At 38.8% G+C, this 20,512-nt stretch overlaps 1 protein-coding gene across 1 annotated transcript; it reads right to left on the reverse strand.

Moving 5' to 3' along the window:
• Positions 1–5,955: 5,955 nt before the first annotated feature.
• c4b (complement C4B (Chido/Rodgers blood group)) lies at positions 5,956–20,512 on the reverse strand. Its single transcript, XM_070834996.1, has 41 exons — positions 20,410–20,512; positions 19,943–20,132; positions 19,660–19,834; positions 19,470–19,540; positions 19,296–19,384; positions 19,121–19,206; positions 18,939–19,026; positions 18,238–18,361; positions 17,988–18,129; positions 17,427–17,539; positions 17,181–17,339; positions 16,920–17,087; positions 16,644–16,835; positions 16,092–16,235; positions 15,855–15,978; positions 15,174–15,245; positions 14,850–15,062; positions 14,628–14,742; positions 14,316–14,386; positions 14,086–14,225; positions 13,754–13,969; positions 12,874–12,929; positions 12,673–12,755; positions 12,382–12,588; positions 11,736–11,811; positions 11,404–11,596; positions 10,701–10,796; positions 9,799–9,961; positions 9,323–9,516; positions 9,013–9,171; positions 8,855–8,914; positions 8,691–8,781; positions 8,436–8,607; positions 8,260–8,350; positions 7,573–7,647; positions 7,397–7,499; positions 7,204–7,293; positions 6,973–7,077; positions 6,739–6,822; positions 6,482–6,614; positions 5,956–6,397 (listed from the first exon to the last, which is right to left on the reverse strand). Exons 1-41 carry the CDS (start codon positions 20,478–20,480, stop codon positions 6,256–6,258), a joined length of 5,136 nt encoding a protein of 1,711 aa, XP_070691097.1. The 5' UTR covers positions 20,481–20,512; the 3' UTR covers positions 5,956–6,255.

A 20,512-nucleotide genomic window follows, 5' to 3' on the forward strand; every position in this document is an offset into this window, starting at 1 on the left:
TTTGGAGCTCCTGTGGGGGCAGGTTTGTCTTTGGTAGCCTTCACTTCACTGACTGAGGGAGATTTAGCTGACACAGTCTGATTGCCTGAGACTGTGTGCTTGTCTTTGTTGGTGACGGTGCCACTGACTGTAGTAGCCTTTACCACTGCTGACAGAGCAGTTTGAATTACTGCAGGGCTGGACTTACTTTTGGTGGTTGCTGGAGTTGGTAAAATTGTCTGATTGACTGTGTTTGGCTTTAGGGTTGGGCGAATGGTCTGTTTGGCGTGAGCAGCTGTGGTTTTTGGTTTTGACAGGGTGAAAACAGCACTGGGTTTGGTCGCGTCGCTTCCTGTTGAGTTTCTCCTCTCATTGGTTGTCGATTGAAAGGAGGGAAATGGGGTGAGAAGGAGGAGAAGTCCTAGAGTAAACAGCATTTTGAGCCAGCAGCAGTGGCCAGAGATGGTGGTGCCTTTTGGGGATCTGTATGTATGTTACTGTAGAATTATGAACTCCTTCCTCTATATTTCTGTGACCGCTTGTGAAGTGGAATATGCCAGGTCTCTCCTAGAAAATGAAAAAAATGAAAGAGCTGAGTATGACTCAGTTTAATGCATGACATTATATGCCAAATAATTTTACAGGTTTTTTTTAATCCAAAGAAGGACTTTGCTGAGCATACATCCTCTTTTTCAGCCAGTTTCACATTCACAGAGTGCCCATTCACACTTTGATGTTCCGTCATACAACCTTCTACTGGCTATTAAGAAGCAACATTTGGAGCAATTTCAGGTTACGTGCCTTGCTCAAAACTGACAATGGATGTAGCAAGGGACTGCATTGATTATTTTTTTCCATTCGGTTTAAATACTACTTTCATTGAACAAAATCATGAACTAGCTTCATTGAACAAAATCATTCACAGAAAACAAAAGCATAAGAGCATATCAAAATATTTTTGTTTTTCAGCCTGTTACACATACATGTTTCTTTTATAAACTGTTGCCCATAAAGTTGGAATAATTGTTCAATACCCCCAATTTTGTTAAAGCCTGAATGCACAGTTTGCAAAGGTTAATTGTGGTTTAAGTTTCACTGTGATATGTTTGGAAGAGTTTGATCAATAAAGTTGAGAAGAAATACACTTTATTTATCAAGAATAAATCACATTGTCACAATTATTTCATGAGAAGAGGTAAAATACATTTTATTCCAACTTTATGGGCAACAGTGTATTAAACTTTCTTAATCCAACTTTCCCTGAGCATCAGTGTAAGACAAAAGTGCAAACAAATGGAATTAGTATTATCAACAAAAAGATTACTCTGCTGATATATCCTCAAATTCCACAAACTTAACAAAATGCTAATGAAAATTATTTTATAAGCTTTTTTTAAAGTGTGCATACTGGCAAACTTTTAAAAGTGAAGAAAAACCAAATATAAATTGAAGAACTGCAGCCACGTTCCAATCAGCCACAACAGTCAATTCAATGTGTTGCCAAACCAAGTTAAATCTAAATTAGTTGATTTTGAACAGGAAGGAAGAAGGTTGCTTGAGCGGGAAGTCTAGAGAGTCTGCTGGAGAGACCATGCAGAGAGGTAACAGAGCGTCACTGTATAGAACTGTGGGACACTGTACGTCTTTCACTATACAGAAGGTTACATAATCCGCTGCACTCACAACTCATAAAACCGCTAAAAGAAATATGGCCAACCTTGGCTTCAAATCTTTAGAAAATCAAATAAGTCATGCTGTATGTAAACACGGAGACGCTTTGCTACACAGTAAGCCAACTTTTAAATGTTTCCTTGGAATTAATTGACTAATTGGCTGCAGTATTAACTGAATTAATGTAATGGCCTTTACTTAAAAAACATGAATCGTTACACTACCACTAATTTTGATAGGATGGAAAATAATTCAAGCTAAGACAAAATGAGATATATTGTAGCAGGTATAACTATGCTGCATTTTGTGTAAGCACCAAAAATCACATATTATCCATTGCTCACTGCAACTTATGCAGTGTAGCTGTTTAAAGTCATTTTAGCAATTAGAATTAGATTTAGCAATTAGAACAACATAATATACAACAACCCTAACCCTAACCCCACAAATGTACTCACTCAGACCCCAGAAAATGCACAAGTGAAGGAAAATCAGCATACACCAAAGTGGAGTACATGAGTCCATTCATTCAAATTACTGAAGATACAGCTCTGCTACCATAGTTACATGGAGGGGAAATTAACTTACCAGAATAATGATTTAGGTTCTAGCTTTATCTCTTTCTTTGTGTTGCTCCCTCCATCTGAAAAGCTCACACAGACTTGTTGGATGTGATCTGGGAGGAAAGAGGTGAGAGAAAGGACCACCACTAGAAAGGAGGAGAGTGATAAAGTCTGCTCCTACTTAAGGACCCCCCCTCCGTCTCCACGCCTAGTGGTCCCACTCTCTTAACCACCATGGAAAATATTTGTATTGGACTTACAAAAAGAGTAGCATTTTTACACAGATGTGTGTATCAGATATGATCAACTGCTCTCTTGTATTCTGTTTAATTCATTTTCTTTACTTTTGGATGTTTTGTAATGTTAATAAATTGCTATAAATGCAATATATTTGTCAGGTCAATTTAATGATTCAACTGATCCAAGGTGAATTCATATATATATATATATATGTACATGTATATATATACATATATATGGATATATGGATGAAATATATATAAATCCATGTAGCGCATTTTAGTGTTTTTTCAAGCAGACACAAAAATAGTTTGCATATTTCGGCGTTTCATGTCAGATGACAGTTATTTCAGTTAAGTTTGCTGTATGTAGCTTGACTTATACCAGACACTGCTAACACGCAGACACAGCTTTGATTGAATAAAGCCATGGTCTGAGAATCATGATTCAGCTGGAATACATAGCATAACACTGCAGGTATTCACTGCTGACTCTGGGGGACAAGAACCTCTCGCTATATGAATCGGCTGTTTGTTGGACGTAATGAGATGTAACTACGTGGGAGTTATGTAAGTGACCAAATATCCACCATATTTAAGGAATGCTCTGTGAAGGCTCTGAATCTCTGACCAAATGGCCACCCACCATCCCACCTTTTGTAAACCACATGAAGACAAGTATATCAAGGGTCTAGAGCAAACAGGGCAGTGACATTTTCCTAATTTTACAGGACAGCAAAAGCAAAAGTGTATATCATCGGAGCTTTATAGATACGTATAAAGATAATGTAAGATATACTGGCATCAATTACGGTTCAATTATTTAGAAAAAAAAAGTTGAATACAGAACTGTGGGGGGAGGGGGGGTTCAGACTGCGAGTTCAGTGTAGTCACCCAATATAAGCCATAGTTCATCTTATTTTATTATTATATTCATCTTACATTACATTGCCTTTAGGAAGTGCTTCCTGACAGAAATGCATTGTGGATGCCACACAGTGTGTGATGGTCATTCACCCTGCACAAGTGTAATGTGTAGTTCTATTATTTTCTAAACTGTGTTGTCTATCATGTCTGTTTCACTATCTAATCTATATATGCTAAAATATATTTTTGATACCAAATGATTTAGTAACAGTGAGAATGCAAAACCAGCTATGAAACTATGGCCAATGCTGAAGAAACAGCTCTCTCATATTCTGTTACTGTTACACATCTTCAGGCTATATATGTAACAGGGTGGGTATATAAGAACCCACACAGTTAAAAATGTATTTGCCATTGGATATTTTAGCTGCAAATGTGCTGAGCTAACATGTTTTTCTTGGCAGGTACATCATGTTCTGATACTGACGGTCAACAAACCTACAGTACACTGCTGCAGCATCGCAATGTAGTAGACAACAAGCTGGTGAATACTGTAGTTATTATGGCTATTCCAGATCTTCAGAAGTGTCAGATAAACAGCCGATACTGCACAGTGAGCCAGTCAGCACCATGAAACGGTGTATGAATGTTCTCTCTCACATAATGTCTGATTTACCCCTGGATTTATTTCAAAGCTGGACCAGTGGTGGATTAACTAGTTTGTGGAGGTCATTAGAGGAGAGAGGTGACACACTAGTTAAAAAAAAGATTCATGTCTGGCAATAAGACCCATAACATGGGAAACAGACATGATCAAGATGTATATGAACAGTACTGATAAACAGTATAGGCACACACCTGCACAAAAATGTATTGTACTAAAAGACATACAGTATACAAATGTGTACTAATAAATAGTTTGTATGGAAACACATGGTAGACTTCTTTGCAAGATGATTAACCCTGCATGCATGCACATACACATTCCAGTACACACGTGTGTTGATAAAAACATTAGTAATGGTTCTGTTCTTTGTAACCCAGTAAGTCAGAGTCACAGTGAGCCAGCATGCACGATACCAGGACCCTAAAACCGAAGCAGCTAAATGGAATTGAGCCATCAGTGATTTCATTGTGTGCATCTGTGCTTTTCCTACTGTGAAAATTATGTTATCATAATAACAGAGCAAGGCACCTTGATACTGAGATGAACAAAGAGTAATTGTCAGCGTAGCGAGGCCTCCTGAGTGGGTGGTCCCACTCCATCAGTGCCTCCATCTGCTGGCATCCTCCAGGAACAGCTCCGCCTTCACTCCTTTCTGCACCATAGACCACCCTCAAACCGCTGACCCTGTGTTGGCCTTTGAAAAAATGGCTGGAGACACACCTTCAACACCCAAGGCTACTGCACACCTAAGAAAATACACCTGGTCGAACAAACACATTTCACAATTCCCCAGCCAACTTCACAGTTGATGCTAAAGCATATTTGGTGTGTAAAAGTAGGTGAGCATGCACTCATGGAATATGTGTATCTGCTCATCACTGTCAATCTGTCTTTGTTGGGAGTGTATTTGTATTTTATTGTGTTGCACAAACAGCCCAAGCAGTACCTAATCTACTACTACTTATGTGACTAGTGTTGATGGATTGTGACTGTAATCACAAACAAAAGTCTACACTGCTTAGTCATGACAAGCCATTGATTACCTTGAGAAGACTGGAGCAATAAGACCACTTTTTCAAATGTGCTGTTGCTGTTGCTGTTGGCTTCTGGCGGTGCACTAAAGTAATCCCCAGTTGAAAATCTGTGATGCTGAAGTCTGCATATTTATTTGCCCTTTATTGATTCAAATTTAATGAAATGTCTAATGGCAAAGGCTGAAACAGTGCAGGCATTGATCCGGCTGTGATTGAAGTGATGGTCAGTACTCCCATGTTGCTTACATTGGATCTGGCCTCAGAGATTAGAATAATATAAGCACATAAGCCCTTGCTTGTTCCTCATCTCCCCACCCATTCCCCCTCCTACTCCTGCTGCACTGCTCCCTCCCACTGCTCCTCATTTTCTCCTATTACCTCTCCCTGCATCACCTTGAACTCAACATGCTTATGTATTATATAATTGCAAAGCATCCTCTGCAGCATGTTTCTTAGTGGTGTACAACAGAAAATAGTTCTCTAGTGCTCACAAAAAGCTATTATCCTTATGAGGTGATGATTATTCCAAATCCTGGCACTGTGTCACTCCACTGGGGGCAAGCAAGCCTTTTGTGCAGTCTGTTATGCCACTTTATGCACTGTGCTAACTCAAAAACCACCCTCTCTCCCCTCTTCCTCACCTTGCAGATGTTAGGTAAGGAGAAGGGGGGGTACTTTGATGGGGGTTGAGTTGAGTACAGAGAACCCTCTCAGATCCTTTACTGCCAGTTAAAGAAGAAAAAAAACATGAAAAATAAATAGATTCAGCAGGAAAGCTAAATCAAACCAGTGCACCACACTGAATCACACTCTTTGGAAAGACGTGAAAGAGCAAATGCTTGTTATTTTCTATTGCTGTGTTGAGTTTGATTTCAAATAATTTTCTCAACATGTATGGACATAGTCAGTGCTCGAGCCAATTATACACAAAACCATTTGCTAGACAACATTATGAGATGTTTTATTCAGATACTGGTATTTGACATAAAGAAGGTTACAGTCCGAGCAGTAACATTTGAAATGACACTCTGGTGGAGTCACTCATCCACCTACTGTCTGGCAAACAATAATGTTTCAGTATGTATGGATATTCACATACTATGCTTACATGACTCTGAATATAAACAGTAAGCTCTTAACGCAAGTGCTGACTGTGCATCTCACGGGAAACTACTATAACTGAGCTACACTGAACTTAAAATGAAAATTAAATGAAACTTGTCTGGCAGTCTGTTTCACTGTCTGCAGCCATTTATCCTGTACTCGGCTATAAATGCATTAAACCCAGCACAGGCAGTTCTGTCTGTAGATTTTCTACATTCCACTTTCGAAGGCCTTTTTTCGACCCAGGTGTTTGATTCCAACAGATACATCATCCTACAAATAGGAGGAGAGAGTGATCAGAGCGAGATTCCATGGCCGTGAAATTATACTTCCATCGATATTACTGACTGTACTTACATCCCATTTGAGTCGACTGTGGAGCCATCTTTGCCCATGATGAGGTACCGTTTTCCAGACTCTAATTGTCCTTTACACATTCTCCTCTTGGCAAACACTCGAACAGAATTCTCACCCACAAGAATATCTCCATCTGGTTGACAGACGATTGTCATTGTATTTATGACAGGTGTTCAGAGCATAAAGGTAATAGCACGCAACCATTTAAAGGCCAGTGTCACAGCATGTGCTAAGGCTTGTGTTTACAGTTTACTTACGTGATCTGAGTACCTCGGTTACATTCGTTTCGTACAGCTCAAAGTTACTCTTCATAGAAACATTGATGACTTCAACAATGTATGCTGAAATAAAACAAAAAAATGTTTAAACAACTAGTTATCTGAACCATTCTCCTGCATTTTGGTATTGTATTACTATATGACAGGATGAATTTGAGATCTTTGTAGTCAAGACAATTCTAGACACCATCATATCTTCAGTGCAGCACTGACCATAATCTACAATAGGGTAGAAGCACGCATGTTGTAAACGGTGACTCTTTGTGATCTTTTGACTTCCTCCTGACTGGACTGTACTTTGGACTTTGTGACAGGGTCCTAGAGAAAAGATGAACATGATGTAATTGTAATGTTAATGTAATGTACTTATTTACACAAATCTGAAGGGTACAGCTACATTTATTCTCGATGTTTGTAAGTATGGGTCTTAGAGTGATGGCATACTTTCTGCACATTGGCACACATCCTCTGAACACAGTCGGGAGACCATCTTACTTCTTTGGGGGGCGGAGTAGAACACAGTGCACTTTATGTCTGCAAGGAAAGCACAAACAGTTCATAAATTCCTGGTATAATGAACAAAGATGTCCCCTCTATCCTGACAAGAAATGCAGAGAATGTCAAATAAAAAGCTTACTTGGTTCATAATAATCATAGAACACAGCTGTAGCCGGTTGTAGAAGGCCAATTGGTACTCTCTGTACAGCACTGAAACTAATACATTCCTCTCTTTCAAAGAGCTAAAGTGAGAGAAGAAAACTTTTAGTACCGAACACATACATTTTTGTGTCTGTAAATAGATTTCAGCCTTACCTCATTGAAGTAGATCAGCACTCTTCCATAGGAGACCTCATAATGGGAAATGTACTGTTCAGGTGGCAGTTTTAGCTATGGAGGGACAAGAATACATTTTTCTGATACCATAACAGAAGAAAAGGCAGTTGTTAAGATCATTACTCTCATTTATTGTTTTGTCAATGAATTTGTGGTGTAATGGAATGAAGTTGCAGATTGGGAGGGGTCACCGGTGGTTGAATTATTTTGTTGTATTTCCTTTTCTCATTTTTCCATTTCCATGATTTGCTCAATGTAGCTTAACACAGGAACATGTGATGAATGTTATGATCCTATAGGTTTATATCACAGTTTACCACTATTGTAATTATTCTAACTATTTTTCAGAGAAATCATGTCGGCCTGTCAGAGGCCAAATGAGACGTTAGTGAATTAAAAATACTTTGTTGTTGCAGTTGAGTGCAAAAGGTGGAGCCATTTTTGTTGAAAACTTCATGGTTTTGTGGTGCTTATTCACTCAAGAGTTGGATGAGAAGATTGATACCACTCTCACGTCTGTAGGCTAAATATGAAGAATAAAAAGAGGAGCACCACCCCGCCCTTGAATTGTCAATTGAGAAAATGAATAGGACGTGACCTGAGGTGCCTGAAATTACTCCTCCCACTTTGCACTGAAGACGACAGTGATGAGGAGGAGCTACTAACCATGTCCAGGTCCTCAGTTACAGCTTCAAATCCACTCAGTAGTGTGATGTCAGCAATAGCCATTCCTGTGAGATTCCTGTTCAAGCTATGACTGAACACAGGAATAGATTGTAAAATCTCATTGTCTCACAAATGCTTAAAAAGAGCCAACGTGATGTGGATGTCATTCAACTAACCTGACACAGATTCTGTAGGTGACAGTCTCGTCTGAATTTAAGTCGCTATCAAGATCCCCCTGGTTCAAGGTGTGAGTATCCAACCACTCAGTCGCTGATCGTGCTACTCTTGTCTCCTTCTCCTCGATGTTACCATAGTCGTCATAGTAGTCATAACTTTCTATGACCTTAGCTAGGGACACAAAGACATGTAACTGTGTAGCTTTTATCTGTGGTATACGTGGTTGCGATTTGTTATCAGTGACAAAATCTCACCAGTGTACTTCACTTTCCCCTCCACTGTGACGCTGATAGACACTTGGTCACAAGCATCCTTGGGGTCCATTAGATGGTAAGCCTTTACAACCTGCCAAACAGAGTGGTAATTTACTGTACGTTATGGATCTCTTTTGCATTATACAGACATTAATCAAACGTACCTTTAGCTTGGCTTCACCGTTTCCTGTCACTGTTGCAATAATGTTGTTCCCTGCTAATTTCTGGGACAAAAGACACAAGAAAAACATGAGCAACCGAAGAATGAGATTTGATATTCATGTGTGTGTTTGTGTCTAATGCTGACATTGCTCTATGATACCTTAAGTTGTGCTTCCACCTTCTGCTTCTTATTTTCCAGTGCAATCTTAACAATGTTTTTCTTTCCTGGGGATGTAAACTCTGCTATTAGATTTGTTTCAGGACTGATGGACTTTTTTAGCTCATACTCTGCAAGGGCTTCCAATGCCATGATGGTATCCTGCGCAATGAAATAAAACATTAATAACATGTTTAACATCTGATGGTTATGTTGCACTATACTGTATGATATGGGACCACACAGGGGAAACAAGGTCTATGTCTAAAGACAGGAATTCTTTGGGTTCAAAGAAATCTAGCATCGCAATCACCTGTGATGATTTGAAGCCTCCAAAATAGTTTTCTTGGGTGGTTAACCAGCAGGCTGCTTTGTCTGCCCACGTGCTACGCTCAAGCTCCACTGTAGCTAAGAGGGCATAGGCTGTAGTCTCTACTGTGATGGCATCTGCCTGCTCCTGATACTGTTGGCTGGCATCAGCTGTCCACAGAAGACAGCCATTCTTCCCTAATAATTAAGAAATAGATTTCATTTCAATAGATTTCATAGAATTTCAATTCAATTCAACAATTCCAGACAACAGTATATTGTGATACGCGGTCTTGTTGGTCATGTCAAGTGAAAACTGCAACATACTGTTTACACCATGACAGCTTTAAAATATTACTGGGTGTATTATGCATTTCTGTTTCATCCACATTCAGTTTCTCAGTTGATTAAAGTTAGATGACAGCATAGACAATATGAATCTATGCATTATATCCATATCACCATCACGAGCTGACATGCCTTCAGTAGCCATTGCTTCGAGTTTGGCCCATACAGATGAAAGATCTGTTCCCTTTGGCAGACACACTGCCATGCAGTACGCTGTAATGGAAACAGCATAGGGATGCTGAAGCTCCTCCAGGTGTGACATGAGATATGCTGTTGATCTTGAAATGCTTGCTTCCTGGTAGACAGTGGAATAGAGGCAGTCATTTAGTGTTTGCACACACTTTCCCTTATTCATTGATTATGGTGTAGACTACAGGCTGTGGTCTACTGCTACTATCAGCATACTAACATTAAGCTCACAATGCTAACATGCAATTGTTTCACAGGAAGACCAATAGTGTTAACTATCTTTATCATCGTATTTTAGCTTGTTAGCATCCACGTAACATTTGCAAGTGGGCTCAAAACAAAATACTGCTGAGGCTGATGGGAACGATGGGAAGTTTTGCAGATATTTGCTCATAAACCAAAGTACTGAGTAGAATAAAATTTTGACCTGATGATGGTGCTAGGCAGAAGGTCAGGAGCTCATTAATGTATATACCAATTTTATGGCAATCAAGACATTTCACTTCACAGTGTCAGTCAGGTCAGATATTCAAAACTATTAGGACAGATAGCCTAGGACCCATTAATATCTGTACAAAATTTTGTGCCAATCCCTTTAGTAGATTTTGACATTTTCCACTGGATAACTGAAAACTTTGACCTGCTGATGATGCAAGACAACAAGTCAGGGGATCACCAAAATCTTGAATGCTTGTACAACATTGCGTGAGTATCCATTCAATAGTTGTCTGGACCAAGGCATTGGCCTGACCAACATCCCAAAAACAACAATTCAACAACATCAACAGCATCATTAGTGTGGTTAAAAACAGTCAACAGAATAGTAAGTCTTTCTATTATCTCACCGCGTTACTTCTCCCCTCAGTGTCCAGGAATTCAAGGGACCGTTGTAATGCAAGAGTTATGAAAGCCGTCATGGATGCTTTTTGGTCTGTGCCTCTCTAAATTAAACATATAGATACAATATTGCATTCAAATCACTGCTAATGAGTTTGTTGCCACATCCTAACAGTACTAACAATGTACTAACAGTGTACTAACACATTACATATACCGATAAATAGATTTAGGTTAAGGGGAATGAGATGTGACATTTGGGATGAGGGTAACAATGTGGGACATTAAAAATAATTTCTATGGACTGCCCTTCAGTGTAGGCCAGAAGTATAATTATATGTTAATTCTGAAATACATAAAAAGCAGATTTCTAAAATGTTACCTAGAGCCTGTCATCTCATCTTCCCTCAAACTTATAGCTTTTTTGCTCAGTAGGCCTAAGTGATGCTGTATCCTGTAATAACAGAAAAGTTACCCGTATTAAAATATACCTGCAATACTATAAATTCTCTAAGTTCCCACATTGTTAACCACGTATTTCCTAACTTCACATCTCTTTCCCTTGTACCTGTATGTGTGTATTGTCATGGTACATGATAAAATACATGGTAAAGTTACACTGTAAACTGGAAAGAATTACGTTATGTACGTAGTAAATAAGTATGCTGTGGTCTATTTGAAGTGTCATTGCATGTATGTAGTAGAGTTTACCAGAACTCCTCTATGTAGCACCGGCTGTGGGTCACTGAATGACCCATCGGCCTTCTGCACTGAGAGCAAGTGACTGACTGGGCGCCTGATTTCTTCCATTGGTACAACCCTGACCCTCCTGCCTTGTTGTCCAAAAGTCACTATCTGACGCTGCGCCACCAACGATAGCACTTTCACAACAAGGGCAGTCACCCTGAGGACAAGAGAAAGAAAAACAAAGGAGATTAGTGGATGGAAAAAATAGATTTACAATTTACAATTAGAGATATCAGAAATGAGATATTAGATATTGGAAGCCAAAATAAATAAGGCAGCATAAAACAAATACTCACCAATTACTAGACGGCACTGAACTCCATGATCCATAAAATCCATCGGCATTCTTGTGTTCTAAAATCCTCATATAACCTGAGAAATTTCAAAACAAAAATGGCCACAGCCTTGTTAGTGACCTGTAGAGAGTGCAACATTCATAACATCCCACAACACTAACGCGAAACAATATTATTAGCTGTCTGGAGCATTATTAGAAACTGTTGAATAACTTGAGAAAACTGTTCATTTTGCTCTTTAATTTTACTCACATGGACTTAACTTGATATTGGTCCTTTACTGATCTGCTTTACCTCATCACTACTACTGGCATGAAGTACCGTGTATTTAATTTGACCACTAGTTTATACATCTGTGTTTCCTTGTTACTGCACTGGCCTACCATTGAGCTAACTGTTGCTTGTGGAATTAGATTAGTTTCTTTTGATGAATAGTGTTTGGCTTTTACTTGAGGTGTCTTTAACTTTAGCATAAACTTTAGTGAGGTCCTATTATATCAGAATTCAGATTTGGCTCAAACTTTTGCCTCTTCACTCTAAACTTGTGTGTTTAGTCCATAAACTCTATGGCTTATTCATGGAAAAAAAAAAAAGAATACAGAAATGATAATGACATCATGCAATTAATTGCTTCATGTGTTCATACCCATCTCAATTTTATCAAGAGCAACATCTCTGGCACCAGCAGGCAGGTCAAACCATTGCTCACTCAGGTCAAGGTAGCGGACAGCTGAAGCTGTAGGTGCCAGGCGTACCATTGTCTGTTCTAAACATCCCTGAGGCAATACGATTAACCTGGCAACATTTTCAGGAGAAAGAAGGTTCTTTGCATGTGAACTGCCAAATCCATTCCCTGTCAGATGAGAACAATGAACATTTAAGACACCGTCACTGACAAAGGTCTGTGAGTTATATGTCTGTGTCTGACAGTACATACCCTCCACTGACACAAAGATATTGGAGCTGGACTCTGGGATTATGTCAGAAGGTAAAAATCCATCTATAGCGATAGTCTTAGTGCTCTTCCCTATCAAGATAGACAGAAGTAAATTCATTAAAGAGAATGTAATGTACAATATAATGAGGAATAAAAAAACAATGGCAATTGTCAAGTATGATCAAGAAAATCTGAAACAACTCACCGTCTAATTTAAGCACTTTGGTGGCCTCTACTCTATGTTCAACTCCTTCTGTCTACAACATGAGAAAACAGAGAGCCAGATAACTATGTGGCTGTGCCTTACAGATGAAAATATGCAAGTGGAAGCTTGTTGATTTAAGTTAACATTACTAGTACACAAATACAGTATGCTCATGAGTTAATGTTTATTTATGATTACTTATAATTAATCCTTCGCTTTCCAGCCTCTTGTATCTGTAACTATATTTGTAGCTTTAAACCTGTACCTGCCTCCGCTGCACCCTTTACCCTGAAATGTTCTCAATAAATCACTTCACTCTAAAGATCACTCTTCGGCTGCTTCCGTCAAGTCCCAAAGTTATGGCAATCCACCTGAGGTCTCCTGCTCTGCTGCTCTCCATCATCCAGGCCAACCATCTCTTTGGTTCCCGCTCAGACCCGGAAACCTGTACCCTGCAACCCAAACCCTTTCCCTGGCTGCCTGCCTGTACGCTTGTAAGTATGTTCCTTTTATTTTAAATCACTCTTCATGTCTCCCTAGACTGTCTGCATTTGTGTCCTTACGCTGCTGCTTCTCACCCACCCTTCTGACACAGAAATTACAACTAATAACTATTGCTAACACTTTTATCATTATATTGCTAATATATTTCTAAAAGCTGACTGCCCCTTTGTATAAGCTTAAATAACTGTCATTATGTACTGATTAAAAACAAGTGTTCAAAAGTTAAGAGGAAATACTGGAAAGGCAAGTGATTTTTATTGAGGTTTCGATTCAATATGGCTTCCAATGTCATATGTGTTGCCATATTCATTTTGTCAGGTAGGTCTCTATTATACAATCATTTTGTATTTTGTATGTATACTTGTCACTCACCCACACATTCAAATTCTTCTCGAGTGCATCTATTCCCATCTCATTCTCTATATCATAGAGGCGTATTTTGATGGGTATTAAGCCGGTCACCATGGGAACAGCAGAGAAGGAGACAAACTGAGAAGACTCCGGCTCCACAGTAATGTTAACAAAAGATGAAGCGGTGACTGAGCCGGGAGAGCAAAGTCCTTCAATTTGTTCCATATGAACTGCCACCTGTAAAAATGCAAAAATGTATGTACAGAGAAAAACTGAGAAAGACTGATTTGTTTTGCATAGGAGGTGGTTGCTGCTTTTAGTTCCACTTAATGCCAACATTTGGATATACGCACGTGTAGTCTGTCAGAGCCATAGTTGTAGATAACAGGCGAAATGGATAGCTGCTCATATTTCTTCACTGAGTAAGGCAGTCTCAGAGACACAAACACCCCCTTAAATACTTTGACATCAAATGGCTTAACTACACAGAAACCTGAATAAAACAAGTGAATTACAGTTATTAAAGAGACTTTTGTTAGTTCAGTATCCAAAATGCATTTGTGAAGTGGGAAGCTGTTATTACCAGTGGCTGCAGATAAAGTCATGACCTGAATCTCCCATGTGGTGATGGAATCAGGCAGAGCCAGATTGTAGCTAAGGGTTTTCAATTAAGATCAAATTAATAAACCTGACAAAAGCTTTGTCTACTTATAATTCATAATGTGGACTTAAGGTAATGGAAAAGGCAGACATTGTCACATTAATAATATTAGAAGTAACAAACAATAACAAACGCAAAGGAGATAGACACATTTATGGGGTGGCAAAGTTTTTAAGGGCTGTAAGTAGGCACTATATTTCACTGGAAAAAACATATTCACTGTCCACCTCTTACCTTCGTTTGTCATTTACTTCAAACTCTGTGAATGCAAAGCTTGGAGGGAAAAATCGTCGTATGTACTGAGCAGCAATGGTCATGAGGAATTCTTCAATGTCAGCTGTACTTGCAGCTAAAAACAAGAAAACAAAAGGTTTGCAATGAAATGCTGATAATTATGAAATGCTATGTTAGTCAGTGTGTAAAGTATTTAATGTCCACATAACAGTTTTATCTCACTCCTGCCAAATCCTTTCTGAGCGTCCTCTTGTATCTTTTTCTGTCTCAGACGCTCTCCCTCTAGGCAGCATTTTAAAAAGGCCTCTGAACAAGCAGGATTTGCTTCCACCCGAGAGACTCTCTCTGCTCTTTGCTGACATGTTCTTCTCATAGGGATGAGAGAAAATCCGTGAACACAACATTCTTGCAACTTTTCATCTGAAAAGTTGGATTCTGAAAGTTACAATAAAAGAGAAAGAAAATGTACATGTTTATAGCGTACACTTAACAGATGAATCTTACATTAACTCAGACCGGAGCTGTAATGTCACTGTGTTGTCTTACTTAAAGTCATCATTTCCTGTTGAAGGTCCACTGAGCGTCTCTGTCGTGCAGATTGTGAATTACAGCCGAAATCTGGAAAAGCAGTATAACAGCTTTAAACTTCTGCATGGGATAGTTAAGAGGACAGCTGCCTGAGTTTGCATGGTTGTTGGTATTATGAAAACAATCATCTGTTAAAAAGGTCGTTTCTGCATTAATGGTTACAGCCACATTGTAATCTCTGCCTTTTTCTCCTAGTCATACATGTAGAGCCAACAAACAGCAACAATGAGTATATTTTCTCTCCAGTACTAGTGGTACTATCTAGCTTTGCTTTTATTTAGTTTTGAATAAACCTTTGGTGAACTTTCTGCATGGCAAGATACAGTACCACTAGAGGCAAGGACGAAAATATTTTTGGGGTGAACTAACCCTTTATAAAACATGTCTTGCCAATACTTTACAATAGCCATTGTCTTGTTATCTGAAATGTGGATGCATTAAAGTATATCGGTGTTAATTTAATCTTCTGTAAACTTCATCCCTGTCATACTCATAATGCATAACTACCTGCAAGTCATAATCAAACCATTACATCTAGACAGGTAAAAATACCATATAACACAATCAAAACTGGATTAATCTATTTTCATTTAACATTTCAAAGAACTTAAATAAAGAAAAATTTTGCTTTTGTCCTACCTTTTCTCCACTTTGACTGGGACTGAGTTACAAAGGACAGGCCAGCTTCACTAAGTACATTTTCGGAGTCGGATCCTCCACTGTATGAGCAGCCGAGGTCATATGACTGCATAGAGGAAAACACCTGAAAAGTAGGAAGAAGAGCTTGGATTTACTGTAGTCTGACATATGAGTTGATAAAATAATTTAGCGCATTGTAACAGTTTAAGTGTGAAAGGAGAATGTCGAAAATGTTACCTGTTTGGCTGTGAGTTTATTATCGGCATGGAGACCGTAGAAGGCCTTATCCACAGCCAGCAAAGCCACGGTGGCTCTCTGACCATGCAAATCAAATTCTAACACAGCCTGACTTTTATGTCGAAACTGCCCTTTTGGGTGTACCTAAATGAAAGTTAAAGCATTTCAGATATTTTTAAATGTTATTGTCCGAGGTCAAGATTAATTCAATCAATACAACAAAGCAAAAAATACAAGTAAACACATAGACTCTCTTCAGTAGTTGAAACTAACCAAAACTAACGGAGTTCTATAATTTGTGTTGACAGAGAATGATAATCAGCATGCAGAGTAACACACACTACAACAGTGTTTGTGACTGTGACTTAGTTCATTGCTAAAGTTGATTTTATTAAGTCTTTACATTGTTTTGTTTGCCCTCTCTACTCGTCTCATTTATCGGAAATGCAAAACAAGTGTCCTACTTTAACAGTATTTATATTCAAACACACAGAGTTAACAGAGGCAAAAATCTGTTTGCGGTCTGCACTCTTATCTGGTCTGTTTACTCACCTTGACCTTTATCTCACATTCATCCCTGACATCTACCCACACCGAGTCAGCAATGATGTCACCACGCTGGTTGTAGAAGTAGCCAATCAGACGGAAGTATGGCACCATATCAGGCGTTATCTGCAGGCTGCCTCTAACTGAAGTACCAAATCTAAGCGAACCCTTGTTTATTAGGATCCCACGGCTTAAGACCTATAACGCAGTCAATTTAAAAATGTTAGATATGAAATAACAGTTGATTCTCCTTGTTAAAAAAAACATGCTACTTTCACTCACCATGTAGTATATAAACCCATCTGCTGGGCCATTGATGGTGTTGTAAGTCATGGTTAGAAAGTCGCCCACAGAGTAGATCTTGTTGGTAATACTCAGGTAGAGGTAGCTGCCACTCGGAGATTTGGCACGGTGAATTACTTTGCTGTGTTCCAGACCCTCTGCCAACACCTGATGAAGTCAGTGTGTAAACAGTTGCACTGCACTAAAGGAAAATTTCAATTTTCAATTTCCCTAACTTGTTATTTTTTTAAGTATACTAACTTTGACAGTAATCTGAGCTCCAGTGGGAATATTAAACACGGGAAACACTGCCCCCTCCTGGTCAGTGGTGCCTTGCCACAAGCCCTCTGACGATGGTGACACATCAATCTTTACTGGCACACCAGCTGCCGGGGAGCCATCTGGTAGACTCATGACCATCTATAATAACAACAAACAAAAGCTTTTGCACACGAAATAATTACAGTCAGGTACAAACATTAAACCTTTTGTCAGTTTCATGCATACCACGACATCTAGAGGATATCCAGGAAGGAAATATGAGCGAGTTCGAGAGAGATCCAAGGTGTATTTGTGGGTGATGATCGGAAGGTAAACTTCTGCCTCTTGCATTTCACCACCTGAACCAAAAAATGCACATGTCAGATGCAATAGTATACTAAAATAATTTCATAGTGGTACATTTTATAGTTTTACTATAAATTCTATAAAATATAGGATTTTGATCATTTATTTTAACTTGAGAATTCTGTTTAATTGCTCTTAAATCCAAGTGAGTCAAACTGTATTTTAACATGTTTTATCAAACATCATTTTGCAGCATCCAAAGTCATCGCAGTGCCCTAAAGGTGCACAACAAGAGATAGAAAGTAGCTGTCCGGCCAAATATGAGTAAACAGTTAGAGAACTTATTTACCCACAAGTGGATATGCTGATTTAAACAAAACACCAAATCTGTGACACATAAAGCATATTCTATCTTTACACCATAATATATATATATATTTACATTTTTTTGGAGGTTGCTGACTTAAACATTAGTATTTAGTGTGACACAGTGTCATTTACTTCGTATGTTGGTGACAAATACTCCCAAGTAGAGCTGTGCTCCACTTTGCTGTAATTCAGACAGGGTTCGGTTGTACTGTTTTTGGAGATTCACTTTTACATCTTCTATCTGGATGGAAGTTTCTTCAGTTCCACTCTGGACCTGCAAGTAATGACATAACATGTTGACTTTCAAGTACTTTACGTGGCCAGGTTTCACATCTCAACAAGCCAAATGATACATTTTGAATAGATATATCTGATTTCTCACAGAACCAGTCAACTCCAGACCCCTGATGAACACAGGCTCCATTTTTTTACCATGGGTTGAACCTTTTTGAACAATTCCAAACCTGCAGTGATAGGCCCCTTTAACCATCTCACCATGCGAATACCTAGAGAGAAAATCATTGTAAAACTGTGACTGTTGAAGTTTAAATAAAAAGAGTCTTATAACATTGACATTAGCCTGTATTGTGAAATATATGGATTAGAATAAAGTTTTCCTTCTCATTGATCAATATCTTTTATAAATAACTAGGGATAACTTGAAAGCTTAATGATATGTAATGACCCAAATCTGCAGCTCTGCAGTGCCTCTTAGCCACTTTTAGCTTATTTTTTTGATTTCATGACAAGCTCATGTTATTTGTTGAGCATCAAGCATTAGCATAAGTTAGAGAGGCATATTTTTTTTTAAAGTTGGTGGACTAACTGCTACACCAGTGCATAAAGACCACTGAACAATGGGCCGAAAATGCAATGCAGATGTGAAAGTAGCCAAAGGTCAGTGCTAAAAAGAAAACAGCATAATGTTGGTGGCAAGGTTAGCGATTTCAGATGGCAATGACTCGTCTGTGCGTTTGCCAACTTGTGTTTTGAGTCCTCATGGCACATTGTGGCCAAAATTGATAAATGCAGCTTTAAAAGGAAAACTTGACAGTGAAGGGAGTAGGCTGAATCAACACTTACATGGCTGAGATGGTGAAGTGAAAGCTTTCATCACTCAACAAAATATATCTCTGGTCCATTTTGATGTTCACCTCAAAACTTGGCAAAACTAAGGTATGTAACAATAAAAATGATTTTTAGAGGGAAGAAATAATGTCTGTTACTTAAAAGAAAAAGAAAATATTGAAAATAAATTAGCTTACCAAATTTCTGGACTTTGAACTCTCTGGAGGCAGCATTTGCTTCATCATCATCTTCATAGTGTGCTGTAATCTTCCATGTGCCCATTCTTTGCAAACAAAACATTGATGTGTTATTACATCTAAGTTTTTTGCTGTTATGTCACACGCAGTTTACTATAAATCTGTTTGAACATACTTAGAGACGTCAGGTATGTGAAATGAGCCTTGAAGTATTCCTTCCTTTGCAGCCACGAGGGTCTTCATTATTCTGTTTCCAGCAGCGTTCTGTCAGAAAATTATAAATGCATTTATCATTTGCCTACATCTTTAAAAGTTATTTTTATTCCCAAAAGAAAATGCATCTACTCACAAATACTGATATCTGGAACACTTCCACATGAGGCCTGAATGTGTGGTCGAGAGTGAATATTCTGTACCTCACTAGAAGAGAGATAATCAGCATAAAATTGCTTCAAAAACAATCACTGTTAGTCTTTATAGAATGGGAAAATATTTCATATTGTTTTACATTTCTTCACATTTGTTGACTTTCCTTTTACCTGTCTGTGTTGGGTTATAGATTGGCTGATCAGTCTGAATGAAGATATAGCCCCTGTGTTTCGATATCAGGACCTTTGTTATCTTCCTGCCACCGAAGGAGGGGCTCTCTGCCACCAGGTTAAAGTAGGGGCGGCGATAATGTTGAGGCAATCTTGACATCATATCCCTGTCTATCTGTAATGATGCAAATTAGAACTTTTGGTCCATGACACCTCAGCCCTATCCTCAGTACTGCCTCTAAATAGTTTGCTTTTTGTTTTTGAGTGGGGAAGCTTCACATACCATTAGCTTGACTGTTTTGATCTCGTTTTCCACAGCAGACACAACAGTTTTCTTCTCAGACATAAGAGCAAAGCTACTCTCATGCTCCAGGTGGAGAGTCACAACAGTATTAAGGTGAGACTTTCCCATCTGGACAAACACGTTTTCATTAACTCCCACATGAAACACTGCAGGGGCTGTGATGAAGAATCTGCACACAAAGGTGAAAAATAACACTGTATACTCCATTGCTATGTTTTGCATCCATGCACATACTGTATATACCTTTAGGTAAACATCTGCAAACGCTGCATACTTTGTCTTATCTTTTATGTTATAACAAAATGGCATGCCAACAACAACAATTTGACTTAATGATGTCATATCTTAGAAGGCAAACAGCAGATTTCGACCTCACGCAGAAAGAAGGTTGGCATTATATTGCATTATCAAATAATGCAGAGTCATGCAGCTGTTTCTACAGTTACCCGTCGTCCACTGAGCTCGCTGAGTCCACAGTCAGGATCAGGGCCACTATCGAAAAGATGCAGAACTTCATTCTGCAGCTCGTGTTTCTTTGCCTGCACTGAC

Source organism: Pempheris klunzingeri, chromosome 8 (assembly GCF_042242105.1).
Source record: "Pempheris klunzingeri isolate RE-2024b chromosome 8, fPemKlu1.hap1, whole genome shotgun sequence".
NCBI classification, from domain to species: domain Eukaryota; kingdom Metazoa; phylum Chordata; class Actinopteri; order Acropomatiformes; family Pempheridae; genus Pempheris; species Pempheris klunzingeri.